The sequence below is a fragment of the Carassius auratus genome, unplaced genomic scaffold, assembly GCF_003368295.1.
Source record: "Carassius auratus strain Wakin unplaced genomic scaffold, ASM336829v1 scaf_tig00214826, whole genome shotgun sequence".
NCBI lineage: Eukaryota > Metazoa > Chordata > Actinopteri > Cypriniformes > Cyprinidae > Carassius > Carassius auratus.
The window spans coordinates 148,228-174,276 of record NW_020527818.1 but is presented as its reverse complement, the minus strand read 5'-3'; the positions used below and the strand labels follow the sequence as shown (position 1 = coordinate 174,276).

General features: G+C 37.0%; 1 protein-coding gene across 2 annotated transcripts in view; it reads right to left on the bottom strand.

The window, feature by feature from the left end:
- The window catches only part of LOC113093006 (rho GTPase-activating protein 39-like), a 53,181-nt gene that overhangs the window by 22,329 nt on the left and 4,803 nt on the right, over window positions 1-26,049 (bottom strand). Inside the window, exons 1-2 of one of the 2 annotated variants that reach the window (XM_026258831.1) lie at window positions 9,940-10,402; window positions 7,438-7,863 (exon numbers count right to left, since the gene is read on the bottom strand). In XM_026258831.1, the coding sequence (XP_026114616.1) occupies window positions 7,438-7,820 (383 nt within the window). In that variant the 5' untranslated portion in view covers window positions 7,821-7,863; window positions 9,940-10,402. Of the gene's footprint in view, window positions 1-7,437; window positions 7,864-9,939; window positions 10,403-26,049 lie in introns of those variants that run through there. The other variant, XM_026258830.1, reaches the window with a different exon arrangement.

Below are 26,049 nucleotides of genomic sequence, written 5' to 3'. Positions count from 1 at the left end.
ATTTCTCATGGCTATGTGCCACTGAAGAGGAAAATATGGCAAGCATTCAGACAGGCATAAACACAGACAGCTAAAACATTTGGGTCTTGAGTGAGTGGGTTTCTGTAAACTCAGTGACCCTCCTAATGTCATCCGAGAACTTCTGCATTTGACTATTTCAAATGTATTCAATATTATTTGGTTGGTAATTTACAAATGTCATGAATATCACAATGGTTTTAATGTGTTTTTATTAGGTCATTCATGTTTCTGAAGACCTCAGTAGCTTTACAGCTATTTTTATTTACTTTTGAGTAGGGCATATTTTCACATTTTATCAATTCATTTGAAAGTAATGTTTTGCTACTGTAACGTACAACATATAAATAGGTGCTATTCACACAGACAGACATCGTTTTTGCGTTGACAAAGCAAGGTTATTAGACACAAGTTGGACTTCTTTTAACTTGAGTGCTGCTCTTTTAGAATGTGGTTTCATGCGTGAGACATTACAAAAGATGAGAGATGAGCACAACAGTCAAAAACGTCAATCAATCCAATATTTTCATACAAAAAAAAAACAATGAAGAATCAGCACAGTGAAATAAAAACCTGTAAAGAGCTACTACTGTATGTCTAATATTTCATGTTTACCTGATGATGACGGGCGGAAAGCTGCTGTTATTTGTTTTTACAAAACATTTACTGTTAATAATAGTCTTACACTTTTAGTCATTTTGAACTTGAACTTGACCTCCAAAACTAAATGACTACATTTGGCTAGGAAATCTGTAGCATTTTCTTTTCATGTTTCTAAATGTTTAATGTATGTTTAAGAAATGCTCGTGCACTCTCTGCCTTCATATGTCATGCATCTTTTCTGTAAAGATATTGAACAAGTCATTTGTTTTACGTTTACACCATGTTGAATTTCATCCATGCTGCACTCGTAAAAGAACTTTCTTTAACCAGACGGTTAAAAAAGAAAATGTGTTGAATCATGAATCATGCCCTTTTTCTAATTATTTTAATTCTAATTAAATTAGTTATATTTTAATAGTGACTTTTACTTTACTCATGCACATAGCCCCGCCCCCAAGCTATGGCTATGCCAGTGTTACTGTGCGAGGCTGGTCGTGATGCTATTTTATAATTTCTTTAAAATAGAATTCAGTTTTTTCCAGACACCTCGGCATCATACGTGTGTTTACCAGGACAGGTTTACCCTGGAGTATAAACAGCATGAGTGTGTGTCCCGCTGGGTGGCCCTCGAGTTGTGCTCTCGCCCTCTGTCTCTGATTCTTCCTTTATCTTTTGCAGCCCTATAATCACACACACACACACACACCACACACTGCGGAGTAAATAGTACTAGTGTGTACTTGATGTTACTAATCTTGCCTGTTCCATTTTAGCAGAAGCAGCAGATCTCCTAGCTCTTTGTTTTTTCATCCCTCCCTTCATTTCTTCACCTGTACTCCTGTCATTACCAGTCAGCCCACCTTAAAGTCTGCTATGCATTTGGAGAATTGATTTTGAACGTGAACAGAGCGTCTCTGTTCCCGGGTGGACTGCTACTCCTTGGGCCAGGAAGCATGAGAATACCTCTCTGAGTAGTGTGTGTGTGTGTGTGTGTGTGTGTGTGTGTGGGGCACCATGCCAGTCTGGGATTGGCCATAACTTTACTCTACTGGTTCTGGAAAGTGTGTGATGTTAAGATCTGCCGGGTGCTGGCGGTTTAACACATAGAGGTTTTATTTGTATTTATTTTTTTATAAATGGGTAGGCTGCTAAAATATAGGTGTAGTTGTAGCTACTAATGATAATGGGGTAAGATTATAATATAATATAATATAAATCTTAATTTAAATTATTAAATTATTTTATAACATTAAAATATTATATTTTATTATATAATATTATAACAAATATAGGCTACTTGTGTCAGAATTATGGACTTATGGTGTATTTTTTTCCTGTTCTCCTGCTTAGTTTAGTCCTGATGACCTAGTTTCGGTCTTCCTTTGATTAGTTCATTCAGTTCACCTGTGTTTCTCGTTTATTATCTGATTAGTTCCCTCGTTTAGTTCTTCTATTAGTTCTCCCGGTCACGTTTGCATTCATGTGCGTTTCCCTGCCCTTTTGCATTATCTTTTGTGTGACTTATTGTTATTAAACTTTGTGTTGGAATAGATTCATTTTCATCGAGTCTTCTTCGTCAGCACATGATGACAATGACACAACTAGTGATGCTGCATTTGGAAACTAGCGATCAGTTTCAGGCACATGTAGGCTCATGTGACCGTGAACAATTCACCTCCTCCTTTTGTCTAAAGACTGTGCAACTGTACATCTGCATGTCAGATATAACATCGCCCCCACAGAAGAAAAGATAAGATCTGAAAGGACACATCCAATTAAAGCTCCCGCACGCAGGATGATAGATCCACAGATATAAATAAAAACAATAACAAAAACACCATGAGGTGGTCTGTCGTGAGATTAAACCAGATGTCACGCTGTTCTTCAAACTTCACATACTATAAACACATTCGATGAAAACAGACAGACAGACGGAGCCCTAACTACTCATCAAAACTTTTCATCAGCTTGCCGTTCCAAACCAATAAGCTGTTACTTTCATGTTAAGTTGAACATTGTGAAAAACACATGAGCATCTCTTTTTGTAAAAGTGGTTCATGCAACTAATAAAAGTACAATAAAAGTGGCCCATATGACTTGTGTTGTGATATAACCATATGATAGATTTGGGCAAAGAACTCAAAAGCACACAAACAGCGCACAAGACAACTTAGTATGCACTCATATTTTTGTGTTATTTATATGCTATTATAGTATTATTGCGAATTTGATTCGTTTTGATACATTTTTTACATTTTCAGTTTTTAATATTTTTGTAGTTTGAGTAATTTTCTTATGTGCTTTTTAAATATTTGCATTTAAATGTATTTTATTTCAGTTTTTTTAAGCACTTCTACTCATATTATTTTAGTTAGCTGCCAAGGCAACATTTCTAAGTTTTGTTTTAGATTAAGATTTTTTATTTATTTAATTAAATTTACTATTTATATTTTATTTTATTCAATTAACACAAACTTAAATACTTTTAAACTAAGGTAACAACAACAACAACACTGTTTTTATGATTCTCTTGCTTCCTTATTGTAACTTGACCATTATTGTATGCAAAAGTTCAAAAATTGACATTTTGTGTTCCACATGACAAAAAATAACAAACAAAAAAAACTAAATAAAATAAATTAATTACAGCATACATGCTTAAAGCCACAATGCAAGTGATTTTTCAGAATTGTTTATTTTTGGCTGAACTGTTCCTTTAAGCACAGATCTGTTCTCCTCTCATCTCCGTGTCTTTCTCTTCTGGGATGCGTCTGGTAAAGAGGGATGAGGGTTTAAACCAGTCCTTTGTTCTCATCTCTAATCTGAAGAGATTCCTGCCTTCTACAGGAGCACATAATGCAAGAATGTATGAGACCGATTACTGCTGCCCACCTCAATCCTCTTTACCAGACAAACCCCACAGCAAGAAAAGAAAAAGTGAAAAAGACAGATTGAAGACACCCATGATTCCCTCGGTCTCCGGCTTTGGAAAATAGTTGAGTCACAAGACCCCTTTCTGAGACTAATCTCTTAACACTCAGCACTACACACAAATCACCAGAATTAATGACAATTCAACAAATTGCCATTCATCAGCTTTTATTTTTTGTCTCATTTTATTAAATAACCTGATAAATCTGTATTAGCTTATCAAAATCCAGAATACTAAGTGCAAACAAGTTGATCACAACACCATAAAGGCTGAGCATCGGGGTATCAGGGCTGCACAACTCATTTCACTAATTATTAACAAAATATGTGCATGTATTGTCAGTAAGATAAATGGCACAAATAATTATAATTACATTCATAATATGCAATTACAAAAAATGATAATTGGTCAGTTTTCACTGCAAAAAAAAATGCATTTCGTACTGGAAAAAAAAAAAAAAAAAAAGCTAATTTTTATTTGGAAAGTGCAAGCACATGATACATGTCTAAAAATAGCGTATGAGCATATAATGGGCAAGAATGTTGTCTAGGTAGGCGGCTCAATAGGTTCCATGCCGGTCAAGATGGCAAATTAGGTTCACCAGCAAGATAATCAACCCATCAAGTCTTGCTGGTTAGGCTAGTTAAAGGAATAGTTGAACATTTGCTAAAAAAGCAAAAAATGTAAATTGTTATAAAGTTTTATCAGCTCTTTGTACTCTCATTCTGACTCTCATTCTGACTCTCATTCAGAGAATCCACTGGTGAGCAAGGGATGCAATGCTACATTTCTCCAAATCGTTCCTGATGAAAAGAGGGGGAGTACATTTTCATCTAAATTGAATTTTTCTGTGAACTATTCCTAGCATAATTGGGATCAGCATTCACAACAACATAGCGATCAACATTTGCTATCGAAAATATAAAGTAACAACCTTATAAAGACACTATGGCATTATAGTAAAACATCCCATCGAGGGATGACAAAGTCTTGTTACTCATAACACAAATGATACTATAGCCCTGCTCACCGGCATGAGCCAGTACACAAAAGTCACAATGTCTGGAACACGAATACAGATTTTTAGTGTCCACAGAGCCAAAACAAGTGCTCTTTGTACATCTCTAGCAAAATAATGAACACACACATTGACCAGAGAGATGGCCCATATGTTAAAGGAAGAGCCCTCCATGATGCCAGAGCCCGATTAGCACAAGGAAACATACACACACACACACACACACACACACAGACACACACAAACACACATATATATATATATATATGTATGAAAGCCCATTTATCCAGACAGGTGGAGAACACCAGCAGTGCTTCCTAAAAAGCTAATATCCCATAACTTTATTACAAAGGCTGTGTCTAAAAAACAAATCTTGTCAGCTGCCTAGCTAGACAGCATTTTGGATATAAAGTATGTTTTTCAAATTAAATCAAATGTTCATTTGGGACATTTTAACATTCAGAACTTGTCTAATGACACCCAAATGTTGTTATCCAGGTAGACAGCTCACTATGTTTTAAACGCAGCCCAAGACCCCCTGAAGAGTAGAGCTCTTACCCTCTCTGACATCCACAGGACGTGCAACACGTGTACAAGTAAAGAGAAGCAGGTTTCCTCCATGACCTCAAGGATGTGCGATGTGACTCTACCCAAAAACAGCTCAGCATTACTGGGCTGCACTCCTTCTGACGGCAGCCCGCGCTGGACGTCCTCTAGCTGCACCACACACACACACACGCACACGCAAGCACACACACACACACACACACACGCTCCAAAAATATGTACAGGCTGGAAAACTTGCCCTAATTTAAATTGAGTGTGAGCTGCTAATTTGCTTTCCTGAGAGCTAGCATGTGCATGCACACGTACACATACTACTTGTACAACAAACAGCTTCACTCTGTTTAGTTTCACTGAGGTACTACTACTGTTCCAATTTTTTCTGTACATTTTTCTGTACATTTTAAATTCAAAGTTTTAGTAATTATGTTGTTGTTGTTTTTAGTTTTACATTCACTATTATAGATTTTTTTATTTTAATATTCATATTTAACACTTCTTTTGAGTAACATTTAAAATATATATATATAAGATAAGTTTTAGTTAACTTTAATAACTAAATAAAAAAAATTAGAAAAAGGGATGAAAAGAAAACATGCAAGAAAGATGCTTGAGAAATGTTTTTTTATTTATTTATTAAAAACCATGTATTAACTTTTTCATATCTTTCATCAGTTTTTATTTTCTGACTTTTAAATTAGCATTTTTTTGTGCATTCATAATTTTTATTAGTTTTTGCTTTCTTAAATTATCTCTATTTAGCTTTATTTTTTATTTCCATTTTAATTAGTTTAGTACTTAAACTTATTTTAGCTAGTCATAAAAGCAACATATTTAATTTTTTTTTATTATTTTTTTTAAGTTTTACTTTTTACATTTATTATTCATTTCATTCCAGCTCTATTTCAATTACTGAAAACCATTTTTTTATTAATAATAACAATTGTTAATAAATTGTTAATAACATTGGATGAGAATGGTATAGTTAACCTAAAAAGAAAGAAACAACTGTGCGCTCTAAAATCAGCTGCTGTTGAAGTTTAAGTGGGTGGAAGTGTGTGTGAGGGTGTCCCAGCCAAGAGGCTACAATTAGCAAACAGGTATTAACACAGCAGTTTAACAACCGCAGCAAAACACATTCCAGGGAGTGTTAACGGTTGTGTACTAACAAGGAAAAGTGTGTGACCATTTAAGGCTGATTTTGTTAAAAGAGTCTGCTATGCACCTTTCTCTCTCTCTCTCTCTCTCTCTCTCTCTCTCTCTCTCTCATACACCGTGTTCTCAGCAGCTGGCACTCAACCAGTCCAAATGAAGAAAATATTAAGAGAACAGAGCTTGCATGCTATTTTTACCCCTAAACAGCCAATGAGGCTGACCCAGAAAGCCAATGTGTGACATCATGTGTGTCAGACCAGGTAATCCAACGAGTCATGGCCTCCAATGACAGATACACCCTGACATATTTATACTCCGTGTTCATCAGAAAATATTCTTGATAATAGCAAAATACCTGAAATGGGGATCCTCTGAACACAAACGCTTGTAGCTTTCCAAGCTCAATTCCACGCACTACTGGGTTCAGAAATTCATAACCCAAATTCATGATACAATTCAGAATTAACAAATGCAATTCATATTGCAATCCATGTATGCTGCATTCTCAGTTTGACCACAGGAGGCACTACAGCAGACTTTAGCATAACCCTTTTTTCTTCTGTGGTCAGCTTTCCCTTTTTAACCCGAGAGAGGATAATTAAATTGGTGATTTAACAATGTTTTTTTTTTTTTTAGGGCTGCACAATTTTAAGTATTTAATAAAGATAGTGTATTCTTTATTTTTATAATAATTTGATTACAATATTGATGCAATATTCATTACGAAATCACAATACTTATATTTATGTCTTTATTTCCTCATTTTCAAACGATCAAGTTTTTATATTGGTGAAACAGGTAGCACAAGTTGCGGTCCCTGGAAGTAAGAAATCCCATTAAACACAGCCGTCAAAGTGTATGCCACAGAAAGCAGCGCTCACGGCTTTGACGTCTACAGCTAGAAAGGATCGTTGACCCAAAAACGGAAATCGTGTCATTTCAGACCTGTATGACTTTTTTTCTGCTGAAAACAAAAGATGATATGTTAAAGAATGTTGTGTGCGCACTCAATGGAAGTACGAAGTGTCCAAAACAACATTAGACCACTGAAGAATTAAATCATAATCAGTAAATGATGATATTGTTGGGTGAATTATCATTTTAATTGGCACTGTAAGAAGTTTTCAAGTGCTCCAGACATCCTCACCTATTTCCCTGGTTTCTTTTCTCCAGACTGTCTCCTTTACCCCTGGACGAAGGCGTCTCCCTCCCACTCTCCTGCTCCAGTGAAGAAGACCCCAGTCCAGGTTGAGGTGTCCGCTTGCCATCCGCCGGACCTCTCTGAACCCTCCCCTGACCCCTAAACTCGTCCTCGGAGCTCCTCTTCATGGCTTGGAGCTGCGCTAGAGGCACTATGTCACTGTCTTTAGGTCTATGCCAGACCGTCTGCTGGCTCGTGCAGTTGTAGTAGTAGAACCGATTGTTATTGCTGTCAAAAAGCTCCCACCACTGGTTGCCGTCCGACTGACGGACCGGGACACCGGGCGGTAGTTCCCATCCGCACTCGCCGGTCAGCAGGTTGACATACATGCGCTCCCTCGAGCGCGGCTCCACGATCTCCACCCAGTCAGACCTAGAGAGAGGACACATGGGTAATGTAGTCAGGATATGGGTGTAATAAAGAAAACCAAGCAAGTGGTTTTGCTTCCAACAAAAATGCGGTGTAATAGAAAACCCCAGCTTGTAACATAAACAGAATTTTAACAAAAGCCGAATGTAAAATGAGAGCGGAAGTTCAGCTCAGGTCAGTGGAAGAAAATGTAATAGTATCTTAAAGATATTCAGAAGATAGGCCTGCCTGCAACATCTAATACTCCATGTGTTTTAGTTCAACAGATTTACCCTTTTAGAGACCTGTGATGTACTGATTTTATAACATTTATTTGGAGTTCACGGTTTTATTTCCATGGCGGCACACCACTCCACTTCTTAATACCCTTCCCTCGCAATAAGGGCTGCATGATAAATCGCATGCAATATTTAATGTGCAACTTGTCAGTAAGCTGGTTCTTGCACTATTCTATATGCCTGTAGGTATATAGTATTTGGGCTTTTTAGGAAAATATATAAAATTACACAAACAAATCGTACTATCCCTTTAAATGACTCTTCATATGAGGAGGTCCTCTTTAGACTTAGACAGCACAAATAAGAGCATGATTCTCTGTGATTCTTTACTTTAACAGCCGAGGAGAGCTGCAGCTGGTCTGCATACTCCCATACTGCCTCCACATAAGGAACAGGAGGGTGCAGGTGCGAGCCAAAAACCTTTCAACTTACAGTGACTTACCAAGGTTCAAACTCAACACGCACTCATGCATATGATGAACCTACAGCGTCAGTTTCTCATCTTGTGGGATTTGTCATCAACATTGGAGATGTTCATGCATGCTTTCCCACGGTCTGTTTTTGGAAAACAGAGAAACCGCTTCCCTGAATGTGAGGTCAGATGGGCTTTCAGAGCCAGAACTGTGTAGGGGCGACCAGGCACACGGCCCAGAGACAAGAGCATGGATCTGAGGCTTGAGATTAATAAACCTATCTTTCCCTGCAACAGATGGCCAACTGCACATGGAATGCACAGGAAACTGTTCTTATCCAGCTGAGATTGCTTTAGAGCACTGTCTGAGACGTTAAACTGTTACAGGAATCACATGGCTCAAGAGAAACCTCTACAAAGCACCCGTTCAGTTCAAGCCAAAAGAGGCACACCTGTAGCATTCTTTCATGCGGTCTATAATGTTTGTCCAATTTTTAAATCTTTTCTTCACACAATGGAAAACACACTAATTTCGAGTCTTACAGAAGTTTTCTTTTCCTCTTCGAGTGTGATGTCATCACGGACACCGTCATCGTCGTGCTTCCAAACCCCAGTGCATTCTGGGGATGATGACACAGAGGCTACTACAACATCAAACCTCATAAATGATTCACTCATTACCCATTACTCACCTTCACGTTGTTTGATTTAAATGAAACAAGTTAATTTAGATGTCACCAACCATTACGGTTACATTTTACAAACTATTTTTTAAAATATGTAGCTCTTACAAAAGGAAATCACTTTACATTTTAAATTACTGAGGTTTTGTCCAGTTTTGACATTAAATTGTAAACAGACGTGCAAATTCGAAGTGTGTTTGCCTACACAGTGAATCTAGGGAAAGGAATCTGAACCATTTAACCAATAACCAAATTCTGTTTAAGGCATTTCAGTGAAAGAATCAGCTATTGCGATATACAGTATGAACCACAGCTCACACAGAAGTCACTTTGAAACCAAGCTGCTTTCTGATGGTCAACACGGCCAATTCACATAAAAAACCTGAATTTAAACCACGTGAGGAAATCTTTGGCCCTAATACAAAATTCCCAATCACGCAGATGCCTATTGAGATGTCTGGATCTTCCCCACAAAAATTCACCAAGCAACAGTAAAAATGTGAGAGTGCCTTAAGACTGTATGTAAACACACTCATTGCATTAAGAGTCCAGTCCTTATCATATACACCATATTCTGTAATATCAACACATCAATCCATGTAAATACAACAATCCAAACTATTCCAGCAAGCTTTGAAGATTAAACACCAAACAGCATCAGGCGGTACCTGCAGGGACCCCCACTCACATCTACAACACACTTTACCTTGTGCTTAAGTCTTGAAGTCAATGCTCTGAAACCAAATCCACTAAGACACACAGCAGAGTAAAGCGGCTGAAAGCAGGGACAATCACTCTGCTTCCTCTTCTGACTAAAGGAGGCTACATGAGAAGAAGTGTGTGTGTGATATCCACCTCCACTGTGAGGGTCTTTCCAGGACAGTGAGTCGTGAGCCCTACCCTATCCCAGCATGCAGAGAGAGGGCCATCTGCTGTGTATGGGGTCAGCAGTGAGCTCATAGCGGCCCTGTAAACCTGACCACAAGCCCCTGACCCCCACACTCACATGACCAGAAGGACCAGAATAGAAACTCTTTGTGCTACAGGGCGCGTGTTAGGAGAAGAGAAATGGAGTCTGATGATGAGACACAGAAAAACATAGAGAACACATTTTGTTGTGTTGTTGTGATTGCTGTGACTAATAGTGTGTTAAGTCATTCATGAGATGAAAGCACATGAGTGACACCACAAAATTCTGAGTGGGAAACGCTGAACTTTGTTTAAGCTTATAGTTTCAGAGTTGGGATGATTCAGAATTGTAAAAATTATTGAAATGATTATTTTTTAATTTACAATAAAACTACTGTTTTACGATGCATGTAAAATATATGATTGTATTGCAATTAAATTATGATAGATCACATAATGATTCAATTTACTCCACCATCATAAATTGAATAAAAACTACGGCTGTCCACTTTTAATCGAATTAATCGCAAATTAAAAGGACAGCAAATTTGGCTCTGAAATTAACTAAAAAAAATCATTTTTAGCCATGTGTTAAAGAAAAAGAAAAAGCATTAAAAAGACTTTTAAAAAAAAGAGTAGCTTTAGAATGTTATTATTTTTATTTTTTTAATATTCAATTCCTTTTTTAAATGAATTGATACCCTAAATAAGAAACTAACAGTAAATGTCATTGAGTCATTCCTTCATTCGTTTTGTTCAAACGGTTGATTCGATCAAGAATTATGTAAACGGCTCTCTTTATGAACAGGTAATTGAATCATTGGCTCACCCGTTTTGGATTAATTCAGAAATGAATCACCGCTGTGTTCCTTATATGTAATACTTTTGTTTGAAAAATTTACCAAAAACAGACTTTTGGCAGACAAAACTTTTGTTTTTTAAATTTTAACTTCTTATATGTTGCTGTAAAAATTGTAATTTTAACTTGTGTTATTCTTATATCATATTATATAAATATTAAAAACTGTCACAGGGGTATTTTTGCCCCAATCTCTTGAATTTTAGGGGCATATAACTGTATTCTTTAGGCTTCATCAGACAGTGAACTGTTGACCTGCTTCATGTTCATCACGAATCAAATGTATGAAATGTAATATAACGTACAGCACAAAGGTCTTGGCGGGGGTGATAATTGCATTAAAATATTTGTTAAAGTATACATTTTTTCATAACTGATTAATTAGATTAATGAGTTTAATTGAGTTAAATTGGCAGCCCTAATAAAAACATTAAAAAACCTAAAAGCTAAATCAACATCTTGCTTTGACCAAAGTAGCTTGAATGCCTTGACTTCGTAATTACAACTTCCCTCCTAATAAATACGAACTTCCCAGGAGGACTTGAATAAGTGAGCACCCTTCTCCATGTATTTAGACAACATGCACAGTAAGTGATTGATGGGAGAAACAAGGTTTTTCAAAACTTAGAATCAACCGAACTAATCACATCGCAAAAGGATTCATTGTTTTAAAACACTCAAAATGTTCACCTGCTGATTAAAACTACATAAATGCAATGAAAACAGCCCAGGCACGCGCAAAAACATTTTTTATAAACCAGCTGCTACTGTTTTATTGAAAGTGTAATCTATTATATACAATTAACAAATCTAATCCGATTAATTATGAAGTGTCTGTAAAATGTGTGTTATTTTATTAAATCGTAGGGCTTGTTTTTTTTTTTTCGTTTTATGGAGAGCTTGATTAATCGGACCAATAAGAGACTCCTAACTACAACTTATTTTTTTTTTTTATTATACAAATGTATCAATAAAATGTCTACAAATGTACAATTCATTCATTTATAGATCGCCCCCTAATGGCAAACCATTGACATTTCGAAACAGTTATGGTATAACGAAGCACTTTTGCTGAAATTGTGTCTTTGGAGGTTTAAAGATGATTTTTAAATGACTTGTGAAGGTTTCGAAGCCTCACAAAGCAGTGTTTTGAAAACGCTCATTACTTAGTGCAGTATTTTATCGTTTGATTACTCTGAAAGTAACTACAAATGACTGGCATGACTTGCATTTTAAAATAAATCAGATGCCGTTTTATTATTCATGTTATAAAATGCTAAAATTACTTGCTACTCTTAGGGATAGGATTTGTTGTTTGGGCGGGTGGCTACAATAAATCATGGATGGATTATGTCTGATTTGTGGGGTTTTATTTCAGTGGGTTTGGACTACTTGTAGTATACAGGTAAATTAATCACAGAAGACATGTGAAGGGTTCAGAAACTTTCTGGTCAACAGAAATCTTACAGTCGCATGAAAATAACAGAGCTGTATTGTTTGAAAAATACACCAGTACCCACTGACTAGATCAAGACAGTATTGAGCTGAAAAAAACTAAAAACAACACGAAGCATAAACTTTCACATGCTCTGTATCTTTGCATGTTTCAAAGAAAAATATGTTTGTCCTTTTGGAGACACTGTCACAAAATATTCCCAACTTTATTTTCTTTGCTTGCCTTTTGTGAGAAGAGGTCAGAGTGTCATTAATGAACATTGAACTTCTTAGAGAAACAATGTTAAATGCTTGCTTGCATATGACATTCAGTGATTGTATGTGGTCAGTCCACTGAACAAGTCTAGACATGCCAACAATGAAACAGGCCGCTGTTACTGTACATGCTTATAAGTTTGCAACGGCCCACCAGAGAAATGTTTTCACCTCAATTTTCTCTTTTATTTCACTATTCTGAGATTTTGTGATGCAGAAAAGATGACTCCTCCTTGTTATCTATTTCTATGCAACTTACATGCAAAAATGGTTCAGATAATTATGTAATTATATAATAGGCAATAGATACAAAGAGTTGTTGGAACAAAGAAAAGTGTAATTTATAAACATTTGTGATGTAAAATGTGCTATGTAATATAGATTCAAAAAAACTATTTTACAATTTAATTTAAGAAAAAAATAAAACACTTATTTTGGCACATCACAAATTGTACATTTCCCTTGAAACAGGAAGGTTTGACCAGTTCACTAAGAAGATACGGTTTAAAAAGAATGATTCGTTTGAGATCCAGACATCACTAGACGAGACAAAACCAATAAAACACATTACAAGCATTTGTTGCTTACAGTGGAGACATAATTACTGATTATACTGACTTATACTAGGTTTTTACATGATGTTTTGCGTATCGCGCTGTCAACATAAATCCATGTCTGCATTTGTGATCAGAAAAACAACAATCGCTACTCTACACGGCTTAAAACTCGCCTCTGAATCATCTCTGGCAAATTATTTAATATGTAAACGTAATTACAGACTGTGAGTCAGAAGCGCCGGATTTTCCTGCGACATGGCGGTGGCGGCAACAGCGAGAATAAAAGTTATTTTATTTATGTATTTATTTATGTAATTTACAATTACATTTAAGTAATAAAAGTATCAAGAGCTTGTAACACTCCAAAGAGAAAGGACAAATTTAAATCGCATCATATGACCCATTTAAAAGCCACCTGCTGTGATTATTTTTGTGCGTGTGAGTGTTTTTCTTTCATTTATGTGGCCTGCACACAAACAGCAGGCTCTCAGGATATGGACAATAAATTAATTATATCCAATGTCATAAAACCATCCAGTATATGACTGCTGGGAAACTTGCACCACATTTGAATTAAAACCGTCACAGAGGGTGACAAGACTATTTCTGTTCCTATCTCTCTCTCCTAAAGAGCAAAGGAAGTCATCATGTTAACTTACTCCAACATGGGAGCAGTGGAGAACACACACATGCTTTCAAACAGTGTGTAGAGATAACGCACACACACACCAGTAAACATGCAAATAACCCTCCAGCTTCGCAGCTGTGCCTCTTCCCAGGGCAACTTGTCATCTGTTGATAACTTTATCTGTGCGCTGAGGGAGGAACGGGCTGGACCTCTGGACGATTGCGGGCAGCTCTGTTTGAAGATGTAAGGGCCTTTTTTAATCCTCCAGCACACTCCTCCATGGAGAGCAGTGCTCAGACGGGCTCCCAAGACTGGGATCAGATGAGGTTAGCATCTGATTTGTTTACACTGTGGTTGCGGTTGGAAGCTGCACGCTACAGCAGCAGCAAACGCATGTGAGTGTGTAAACACTCACATAAACACAATGTCTATCATGCTCACTTCTCTTCTTTATTATTCTGTCTTAATTATACTATGAACAATTATATTCAAATTATAAGCATGAATAGTTGCTGTTAATTTGACAGCACGCCCTGCTGTAAAGACTACCTTAAACCAACACTAATTTGCATGCTGGATTACACTGGTTTCATTTCTGAATCCAAACATGGGTGAGACTAAGATTTAAGAGCTTTAGCAGAGGGGAAGATGATCAAAGAATTGTGATTTACACTATGGTCTGTGAGTCACACTATTTGTGTGCTGCTCTGTTAATTTACAATGCACTTAAAAATATATTACAATATAATCCATAACTCACTATAAAGAAAAATACTCATTAACAGAGTTGCATGAAGAAATTCTTGAAAAGAAAACCCACAAAATGGTTTGAAACTTTTATTAATATATATATTTTTTAATATTCTAAATATTTGGGAAACGTTTGTAAAGTAAATTAAAGTGGTACAACTAGCATGCAGAAATGTACAGGAAGAATAAACCCCAAAAGAGGCAAAGATATAAATATCCAATACTTTGACCTTTTTTTATGAAAAGGCAAGGTTAGTTGTAAGTCGTAAAATGTCATGCGGTGCAACTTGCCAGAAATGTGATGATATTTATGAATTGAAATAAATTAATAAATATTTACCTTAAAATATTTTTTTAAATTAATGATTAAGATGTGTACAGTCGCATGCATTTAAGGTGTAAAGCAAATATTTTATTAATTGTAACTTGGCAGTTACACCACATGACATTTTGAGAGTTGATATCAAAGTTTTTCAAACCCATGTTTTATAATCGATTGAAAAAAATTTGTTTTATGACAGAGAGTGGAGCTGAGTCAAAGGCAGACAGACAGTCCCACACGTGGTCTGACTCACGCAACGCTTCAGTGTGCGTATGAATATGCTTATTTAAAAAGGTCTCCGTCTATGTCGCTCTCGCTTAGGTTCAGTTCAGTTCCAGCGTGTTTTACTGGCATGATAGGAACTAGTTACACAACTTTACAGCTAATAAAACCCGGCAAATATACAGCAAGTGAAAGGAAATACAAACACAGATCATAATGAGATAATAAAGAAGCTATAATAAAACTGGAAGGAATAATAATAGACGTAACTGTAACTCGCAGACAGACAAGGTCGATTAAGACTAGTTTTACACAACCAGACTGTTATTATCAGCATGAAGTCTGTCCGTCTTTAGTTTATTCTGGCCAGGAACCACCTACTTAGACAGGAAGGGCTTGTCTGATTGACATATGATGATAATCTGAAATGTGCTTGAGGATATCTAGTTTATGAGCTCAAAACAAACAGCTGCGCCAGTTTCCCTCTATAGGTAAAGCAGTAGGTGTGGGATGTTGTGTTGTATGGTAAATGAAACAGGCCCACCTGTTCTTCTCACTTTTGAAGTCACTAGTCACTTCACATTATGTAAATAAACACAAACTTCAGCACTTCACACCCACACACACGGCACTTTACACGGCGCCATCTGCCTCTGTTTTGGAACGATGTTCCCTGTCCTCCTCACTGTTTTGAATGATGCTCGCTGACTTCACCTTTTGACGTCACAGCAGAAACAAATGATCTGCTCCAAAGCCAAATGGGGACCTTCCAGACTTCTGTTAAAAACCTTTAAATAGCTGCGGCTGAAATCGGTCACTTGTTCACAGAATCAGTTTTCCATAGACTGCTCTTAAAAACCTTTTGGAAGTCCCAAAAACATCTGACATAGATGAAGCTGGTGTGATTTTGATGGAAATTATGACAGTTTTCATGATTAGATAAGCTTTCGTATTAAATAATGGTCATGAAATTGGCATTTTTAAAAATGGAACAGTTTATTGAACCGTTAGCTCATGCTCATAAAAGAAAAAAGGAGCGAAATATGCAATTTGGCTCAGTTTCTGAAATGGCCCAAAATTAAGATAAACTTGGAAATCTAGTTGATATTAAATTAAAATTTCATTTAGCTCTGTTCTTATTGTGGAGGCAAAACATATAATGCATATGATTCAGAGATTCTTTTGTCAGATGATTTTTCACAAACAGAAAGTACGGATAACAAAGTAAACCCAAGTTTCCTATAAAAAAAAAAAAAAAATGAGTAAACAAGTATCAAGTATATAAACAAGTATTCAAGTATTGAGCAGGGCTGCACAATGTGCATAGATATCGCGATGTACGAATCCACAATAGTCACATCGCAGGATGTGCGATATAGGCTGTCGTAGTTGATCCGTTATTCATTAACCGTACGGCCCTTGACGGATGTGATTCGCGGATTAATTGCACAGCTTAACCATCATAGAGTGAAAGTTTAGCATTTGCATGTGTTTTAAAGTCCTGTCAGTTTAACAGGGCACATATAAGAATGAGCAGAGAAAGAGAGAGAGAGAGAGAGAGACAGAGAGAGAGACAGAGAGAGAGAGAGAGAGAGAGAGAAAGTGAGAGAAAGTGAGAGAAAGCGCACGCTCACCTTCACCGTCTTCAAACAACACCAGCGCTGTCTTGCTCTTTCTCCCTCGCACATATTAATCAAAATCAATTGTGTCAATTGATGGTGTCGAACAAAAAAACAACAACAACAACAAAAAAACACTATCCAGTGATGAAATGTTTCCAGTGTTGTCAAATCTTGTGTGATATCCTAAACTGCAGATATAATTACACAACGCGTACTGTACACGTCTGATTCGTGAACTAATGAGTCATTTAAACCGATTCAATTTAATGAATGGTTTAAACAACTGACCTGTCCAACACTGAACTCACGAGACGTCTGAATTGGTGTTTATTAAACTATTAAACTACTTTATTTAACATTAACTAAACTGCACTTCAACAAAATTGTTAATTTCAACGTTTAGGCTACACCCTTCATTGTTGAAATCAAAAGTTGTACAGTATTTGTTAACATAGTTAATGCACTGTGAAGTAACAATACCAAACAATGAACAGCTGTGTTTTTATAAACTAAGATAAACAAAGATTAATAAATATAGTAACAAAAGTATTGTTCGTGGTAAGTTCATGTTGGTTAATATGTTAACAATTCAAACCATATCCTAAAGTTACAAACAAATAATTTACTCTAATTTAAATAATACTCTGATGTTTAAATCATTTAAAATGAGAATGTAAGCGTGCTCACCCCATTTTTGTTTGTAAGAATTTTTTTTATTAGATTTCATATGGCAATATTTAATTGCAGAAAAATAAAATAATCGCAATGTCATTTTTTCCCAATATCGTGCAGCCCTTGTATCGAGTATCACACCCTTACATTTATATAATGAGACTATCAATCATGTGACAGATGGCATGTAATAGATGTGTGTGTGTGTGTGTGTGTGTGTGTGTGTGTGTGTGTGTGTGTGTGTGTGTAATAGGATTTCAAGAAAAGTCTTGATCATGTTTGAAATTTGCTACAGTAGGCTTTATAGGGCTAAAAGGTCAGATTGAGGTTAAATGGTGGTTTCCCGGATGTCGCCCTGTGATTTTGTTCCCATAACAAGATATGACATTTAGTCAGAACAGAAGTGTGTATTGTGGGTCTATATTGGAAAGATGGTTTTGTGAGTGTTTACGATTGTCTGGCATGTTGTGTGTCTTCATAAAAGAGGAATCACACCACCCTGCTTTATCGGTGAACTCTATATTAACACACTTTGTGTTGTGCAAATGAAGCATAAACTCCTCTATCGCTACGTTATGTAAACAGCATTCATACACCCATAGCCATATGAATGATAAGCCAAGGACTCCGGAGGAATCATCAGAATAATTATTTTTGTGTTGTAACAGGAAAGATCAAACAACCTTCTGTTAGAGAGTGTGAGCTTTGGAATGTCAGATAGTTTCAGATTATGAAGGCTCTCTGTGTGTGTGTGTGTGTGTGTGTGTGTGTGTGTGTGTGTGTGAGTTGAGCGCAGTGTGTGGTCTAAGCGGAGACGAATGCTTACTGGGGTACATGTGTGACTGAAGGGCAATCCCTCTATCCACTCGCTCACCTCTAAGGACACCTGCATGACATTCCAGAGCAGAGCACTTTGAACTTTGTGTCACTGTCAGAATGCTGTGTGTGTGTGTGTGTGTGTGTGTGCGATTTTCAAACAGAAAGTAGTAGACCTGAGGCACATGGACACACCTCTCATCCTTGCTGGGTTCAAATTTCAAGATGCAAAAAAAATTTACTGGCATGATAAAACAGGTTTTGAAGTAGGCAAGCTTCACTATGAATATTGATCAAGCTTAGAGCTGAAGTGCAAAATCTGTAAGGCTTTCTTTCTTCTGCAACGCACACAGAAGACATTTGTTTTTTGTCCAAAGTCAATGGGGTCCAAAACTAGCCTGGACACCATTCAGCATGCGTACATTCATTTCCCTCAATCAGAACGAATCCGATTTCAGATTCTGAAACGTTGCATTCCTGTATTCATACACATGTGGATAAAAGCGTCTGCTAAATGAAAAAATGTAAATGTGCATTACATGTATTTAGCACCCAGATGACGCGGTCAGAACCAGAGAAAACCGCAGTGATATTGTCACTGAAGATACCACAGGCATTTTTACATTTATGACAGATCTCAAAAGAGAGCTTACTATATGTTGGAAGAGATTTTGCTAGCAAATATTTAGTTAATATTCAGTTTTCCTGTAGATCAGTTTATTTAAATTCTGTGCCACGGCTTTCAATCCTATTGAAACTGATTTCAGATCAATCTCAATCAGAAGAACTATGACAGCTTTTTAGTCCGAGCCATTAATCAGATTAGAAAGGGTATATTTGGGTGCATGTAAACATAGATATTGACTTAACTAAAAACCAACAAAAACACGCACGCACACACACACACACACACACACACACACACACACACACACAATCTTCTGTCACTCCCTAACTGGCTTGGCTCATTCATAGCACTGTGAAAGCCAATAAATGTCTCCACAGGCAGCCATTCAATCACCTCCAGCCATTTGGACTGCTGCTGCCATGACTGTTTTTCTGTAAAAGGAGGAGCCGTTCACAAGTACCGACCTGCCGCTTGTAAAACAAGTGGGTTGTACGAGATGAAAAGTCAGTTTGGAGTGTTGCTCAATGCCACACTGCTGCGTTCACCTACTAACACACAGAATACACTCGGAGCCTTGTATAGAGCAAAACCTTATGCTCAGATCATAAATGCCAAATCTAAAATAAAGCTCATAAAAATGAAACGCACACTCTTTTCTTTCAAAACTGAATACAGAGGACCTTCAGAAAATTGTGTCTGTTATTAAACTGATCTGGCACTTCCTGACATGCTTCACTGTTACACATTTACACAGAAAGAATGCAGCTCTTGATGTTTCTGAGGTTTGTGCAAACACACAAGACAAAAACAACATTTGATCAGCCATTTAAAATGTTATTTAATAATTGCATCAGTTTCAATAATTTAATGTGATAATAATTTATATTTATATTATTATATTCATTTATGTGATATTGCCATAAATGTCATTAAATAACATTGCTTTAATCATTATTTGGTGGTTGTTATTATTATTAACATTATTATTTACTTTTAAAATAATGAATTGATTTAATTAAAATTAAAAGAATTTCAATATTTTTTTTAAACTGTTATTAAATAAAATGCGTGAATAATTTAATATGCAATCACGTTTTTTTTTTCCATTGAGTTACTTAGAAAATGTATACCATTGTACTTTATTAGCTGTGGATAGCTAGATATATTTCATGTAATTTTTTTTGTAGTGTATATATATATATATATATATATATATATATATATATATATATATATATATATATATATATATATATATATATATATATATATATATATATATATACACACACACACACACATATATATATATATATATATATATATATATATATATATATATATATATATATATATATATATATATATATATATAAGCTATTTAAATGTTAAACTATTATCAATTATAAGGTCAATATTTAATATAAGATCAAGCTTTTTTTTTTTTTACCTGCTTTACTCCTATTATGTTACCCATTTACCTGAACAACGGAAATAAATCCTACACCCCGGCCCTATAACACACAACCTTCTGATTATTATATTCATCATCATTAAGTCATCTGCACTGCTGCATTTATCACCATGTTCTTATACACTTATATAACATACATAGCGGTTACATTCACAATTCATATGCCACATGTTCATACTTTATATAATATTCAGACTGATCCAGATTAAACATACGGAATAAAAATGTATGCTGCTAGATGCAAGACTGCAGCAAACTCTCTGGCCAATTTAATCAGGAAGCTCAGCAAACATACATTTATGCATTTGGCAGACGCTTTTATCTAAAGCGACTTACAGTGCATTAAGTCTATGATTTATTTTAATTTTTTTCAGTATGTATGTCGACTGGACATTTAACCCACAACCTTTTGTGCTGCTAATGTAATGCTCTTCCACTGAGCCACAGGAACACTGATCAGTGTTAATGCTTCAAACACAAAATGACAATTACAGACAACTTAAAGTATATAAAAAATTGGGAGACTTTTTTCCCAGCTGTCCATCACCATGCCAAGACCTCTTCACATCCTCCCGTCTCTTCCATGCATGCTCACATGATACTCAATTCACGAGATAATCTCTCAGAGACCTCCAGTCGGGTCTTAATATACCAGTGTTTGACTGTATCTAGTCAACGGTACGGTGCCAAAGCCTGTGTTTCCTGGAGATGATGGACAACAGCATTTGTGGTGCTCTGGACATAATCCCACGACATGAAAAGGCCATCATCTGTTTTCCATACTGCATCTTTCATTGCATCACTCCACTGTGGTTTACATAGGACCGAATGCACCATATGGACTGTATTTACATGCATTTATGTGTTTAAGGATATGCAAATGAACCCTGAATTACATCATACCATTGCAGATTTATCTTTAATCTCTCAGAATGAGCTTCATGAAGATTGATGGTCCAGCATTCTCATGCACATGTGCAAGATCCTGTGCATTAAACAGATCGCTCTAGAAACACAGGGGTCATCATAAAGGTTAATTACCGCCTGTTTGATGAAGAGTGCCAGGTGTGAACTCTAGAACTTCAACATTTGCTGACTTCTAGCACATCTGCCTCCAGCTGGGAGGCTCAGAGGATATGTGTACTTCAGGAAACTCTCTCTCTGCTTATTCAGTAGGTGAAATGTAATACTAGTGACCGGCTTGATCAAAAAGAGAAAAGGCCCACCTGTTGTTGCCATTCATTGTATATGCATCCTAGTCAGTCTGTTAATGTCTGGGAATGGACTTGGAAAGGTCAATTACTGCAGAAGTATTTTTAAAGTCACTTTATAGAGATGAGGAGGATTCGGAAATTGTTTGTCAGATATCAATCCTTGAAAATAAGAGGCGTGTGTGTCTACTAAATTTCCATTAAGCCTAAAACCCTAAATTCTACATACAGGTAAAACACCTGCAAAAATTCCTTCATCTTCATACAGTGTATTGTGTTTTACCGATTTTTTTTTTTGCGACCGCTGACTAACGTCCAACCTGGACAACAGTTATTCAAGCCTGCATACTGAGAGAGAAATGGGAAGAATAAAGATGAAAAACTGCTGAATATCTCTCTGCAGGGGGCTGTTTAAAGCAGGAAAGAGGATGACAAAAACCAGAACAGATTGTGACTAACTTCTAGAGCACTTTTGTCACAAAATGTGTTTCCTCTAGATGAGCCCAAACTGCTGATGGTGTGGCCTCACAGAGGATGAGGTACAACACAAGAGTTTGGGGATGAAAGGGGAGGAAGGAGAGAGAGAGAGAGAGAGAGAGAGAGAGAGAGAGAGAGTCTGGAGGACGTCTAGATGTTGCCAGAACATTCAGTCATTCCTGGCTGCAGAAGTACAGCCGTGCCTTCGGACCATTTGTTTGAGTCTAGCCATTTTCTCACACTCATCACTTCTCAGCCTGAATCCATCAAAGAGAAAGTGACTGAAAAAAAAAACCCGTAGTTCATTCCGGTCATGATTTAATCATGAAGGGAGTATCGGTGGGTTTCAGGCAGCAGAGCCGAATTATGATGGATTACCACACTGCTAGCAAAATAACTGTTCATTACCAAACCTGTATTAATTTAGCATTAAATCACTTGCTCGCCAGAGGATCCTCTGCAGTGAATGGGTGCCGTCAGAATGAGAGTCCAAACAGCTGATAAAAACAAATCCATAATTTTAAATTCAAACCATCGCTTCTGGCTAAAATATGTGCTGAATTCGCTAAAATATGAGTTCTCTATGCATGACATGAAAACGTCGTCTCGTTGAATCAGGAGAGAAATATGCACAGATCATGACTGGAGTGGTGTGGATTACTGTGATGTTTTTATCAGCTGTTTGGACTCTCATTCTGACGGCACCCATTCACTGCAGAGGATCCAATGGTGAGAAAGTGAAGGAATGCTAAATTTCTCCAAATCTGTTCTCATGAAGAGCCAAACTCAGCAACATCTCGAATGGCCTGAGGTTGAGTAAACTTTCAGCAAATGTTCATTTTTGGTTGAACTATCCTTAAAAATAACAAATAAACACTCACATCTATATTCACATCTATAAAACCTCCAAATAATGACTAAATGTCCCATCTCAATGTCTAAGGGCCTACAGGAAGCATGTCTTTTCATCAGTTTTTTCCACCTCTAGCTCAACTTCTTTATCTAAACTGAGACAGACAGTCACAAACGAACACATTTGGAGAGAGATGATGGTGACTGCAGTAGAATATGAAACGGTGAGTCAGATCCCGTCAGCACGGCCCCAGAGGAAGGGCCCACTTCATCTGTTGGGTTGTCGGCTAGAGTTTCACCAGAGAGCTTCACACCACACACTCTCCTCACGCACACAGCAACTGATAGGACGGTCTAAAACCGACAGCCACCCACCCCTGTCTTCCTTTCCCAGTTTAAAACGGCAGCTGGATTAACAGTCTTGGTGAAATAACAGTTAACTCCCACAGAGTCACAGCAGGCCAGTATGGCTTGAAATTGGATAAACATACACACCTCAATTTGGCAGTAGCGCAGATGTATTTTCAGTTGTTTAGTTTTTATTTCCACACAGTTTATGAGAGTTGACTCATGCTCAAGCAATTAGCTAGTTGCTATAGCTAAAGCGGCTCACTCATAATTAAAGGAATTAGCATACCAATATTAGCATGTGTGCTGGCCAAACTCCTTGACCACGGACAAAGGTGACCTTTGTCATTGAATCTAGCGTGGTTCCCAGTTTCATGATTCATGATTAGGGATCTCAGAGCAGCACGGCTCTACATTCCTGCCCCGAAGGTCAAAGGTTAATTCATCGGGCAGCACCTTCTGTTGCAAAATTCAGCAGTGATTGATAAACAACAAACTCAGACCACTGAAGATGTAGGTGACTTTTTTTCAGTAAAAAAGATTTTAACCTGAAACCATGGTCCATGACATCAGAAAATGTTTGCAAGCTGAATTCAAACTTGAATTACCCAAATGTGCACCATTACACAAGTTGTCAGAGAACATGCTTAGGACATGGCTCCAATATTGCTGCATTATTGTACTTTTTTTCCTCTCCGCATGGCTTACAATTCCAGTCTGGATATATTCCAGAATATATCTGTGATGGAGCAGACCTATAGTTTTAGACTCACTAAGGTATGATTAAAAAAAAATTATAATTATATTTTAAAATTATATTTTCATTATATTTGTGGTACTGTGGCCTACACCTTTTTAGTCTTTTTTCTAGTCAATCCACACCTCTCCACTCCTCCGACAGAGACGGGCAGGAAGGAAGAGGCACGGTGTGGATGAAGAGCACAGGTCAGACGTGTCCTGCATCCTCCAGCGCTGAGCCCCAGTTCACACACAGGCCGAGGTCACTGGAGACCGTTTCAACTGTGACACAATCAGAAAGGAAAAAGCTCAAGAAGAAATAGAAAAAGACACAAAAGGTGGATGTGGCAGATGTACCGGTATGTTGGCACCAAACAGTTTCTGGTGCCCACTGATTTTTTTCCCCCAGGACTATGCAAGCAAGTCAATGGGGATCATCAACTGTTTGGAACAATTTGAGGGTGAGTAAATGATGACAAAATATATATATATATATTTATTTTTGCAACAAAATATAGTGGTAAATATTTTTTATAATTAGATCTTATAAAGAAATTTAATAAATTAGTTTGAATAAAAAATATATAAAATAAATTTCAATATGTCTGTTTCTTTTTTCAAAGCAAGAAACACATTCTTTGTGTAATTGAACTGCAGCATGGGAGCAGAAGAGTGACCTCATTCATTTGCTCAAGAGCATGTTCCCGTGACTTCCTCTATGACTTTACTATCCCATTCATCACACACCTGGCCAGAAGTGGACACTCATTGGTCAAATCATCATATTTACTCTGCAAACAGTGCAGTACAATACCTTACATATTAACATTTCTCCAGACCTTCAGCTGCCAATCACAACATCAGTCCATCATCCAGCCAAAGTCATTATAGAAGAGCGGGATATTGACTGTGAACGAAGAGGGGAGCTTTCTATTGACTGGTTAAAGACGCCTTTTCATCCAGAACTAAGTGCAACTCTACGGATCACAGTGTGTGCATTCTCTGACAATATTTAAACATGCAAGTCTTCACAAGGTGAAAGGTTATGCTGATTCAAGCACATTCCTTAATCTGAACACACACACAAGTTTGGGAATTCCCAGACCACAGTCCTCTGGGGTCATGGCCACTCTTATCAGGCGGATGAGGAACTTCAGCATGCAGCGGCTGGCCGGTGTAAGAGGTGGATCAAAGGACAAGTGTGAGGGTTTCAGATGGCTCAGGCTGTTCATGTGAGGGGATTCAGAAAAGTGCATTAGCACACATGGGACACGTCTCGTGTTCAAAAAACTATTTTCTGCCAGTCTCATTAAATGACGCTTTCCAACAAGGATTTAAAAGACTAAAACACAGAGGTAAGCCTCCGGGGCAGGTGTGTGTGTGTGTGTGTGTGCGTTTGTTCCCCTGTTGTATTTCCCCTGCGAGGTAAAGAGCATGTGGTGAACTTCCTCCAACTTGGTGCTACTGACTGGTACATACACTACAGGCTCTCCTGAAACACAAAGACTTCTGAGAACTGAAAGGCTGTGATAAAACAGTCCCTGTGCCTCTTCATATGCTGGCTCAAAGCAGCAAATCAAACTTCCTCTGCTTGGTCTTACATCAGCACTGAAGGACGTGAAAACAGCAACCAACAGCACAATTATTCACTGCTACCTTTCACTGCGCATTCAACTTGTGTAATGAGATCAGCAAAACACCTTACAAAACAACATACAAACCCATAACGCCCCAGAAAGGGAAAAATCTAGTTATGAAAATGAAAAAATCAGATGATGATTTGTGGGGGATAATGAAAGTGAATTGCACAATAAGACGAGTGACGTTTATAAAAAAAAAAAGAAAGTACCCATTTTGAATTCACAATGTAAAAATAAGTAAATAAATAAAGATTTTGTTATCTCAGTCTTTCTACTTTAAAATGTCACTTTTAATTCAATGAGTTACTTAAGTTTGCTGTTGCAATTATTTGTAAAAGTTATTAGTCATTTCTAAATGAAACCTATTTAATAGTAGATCGA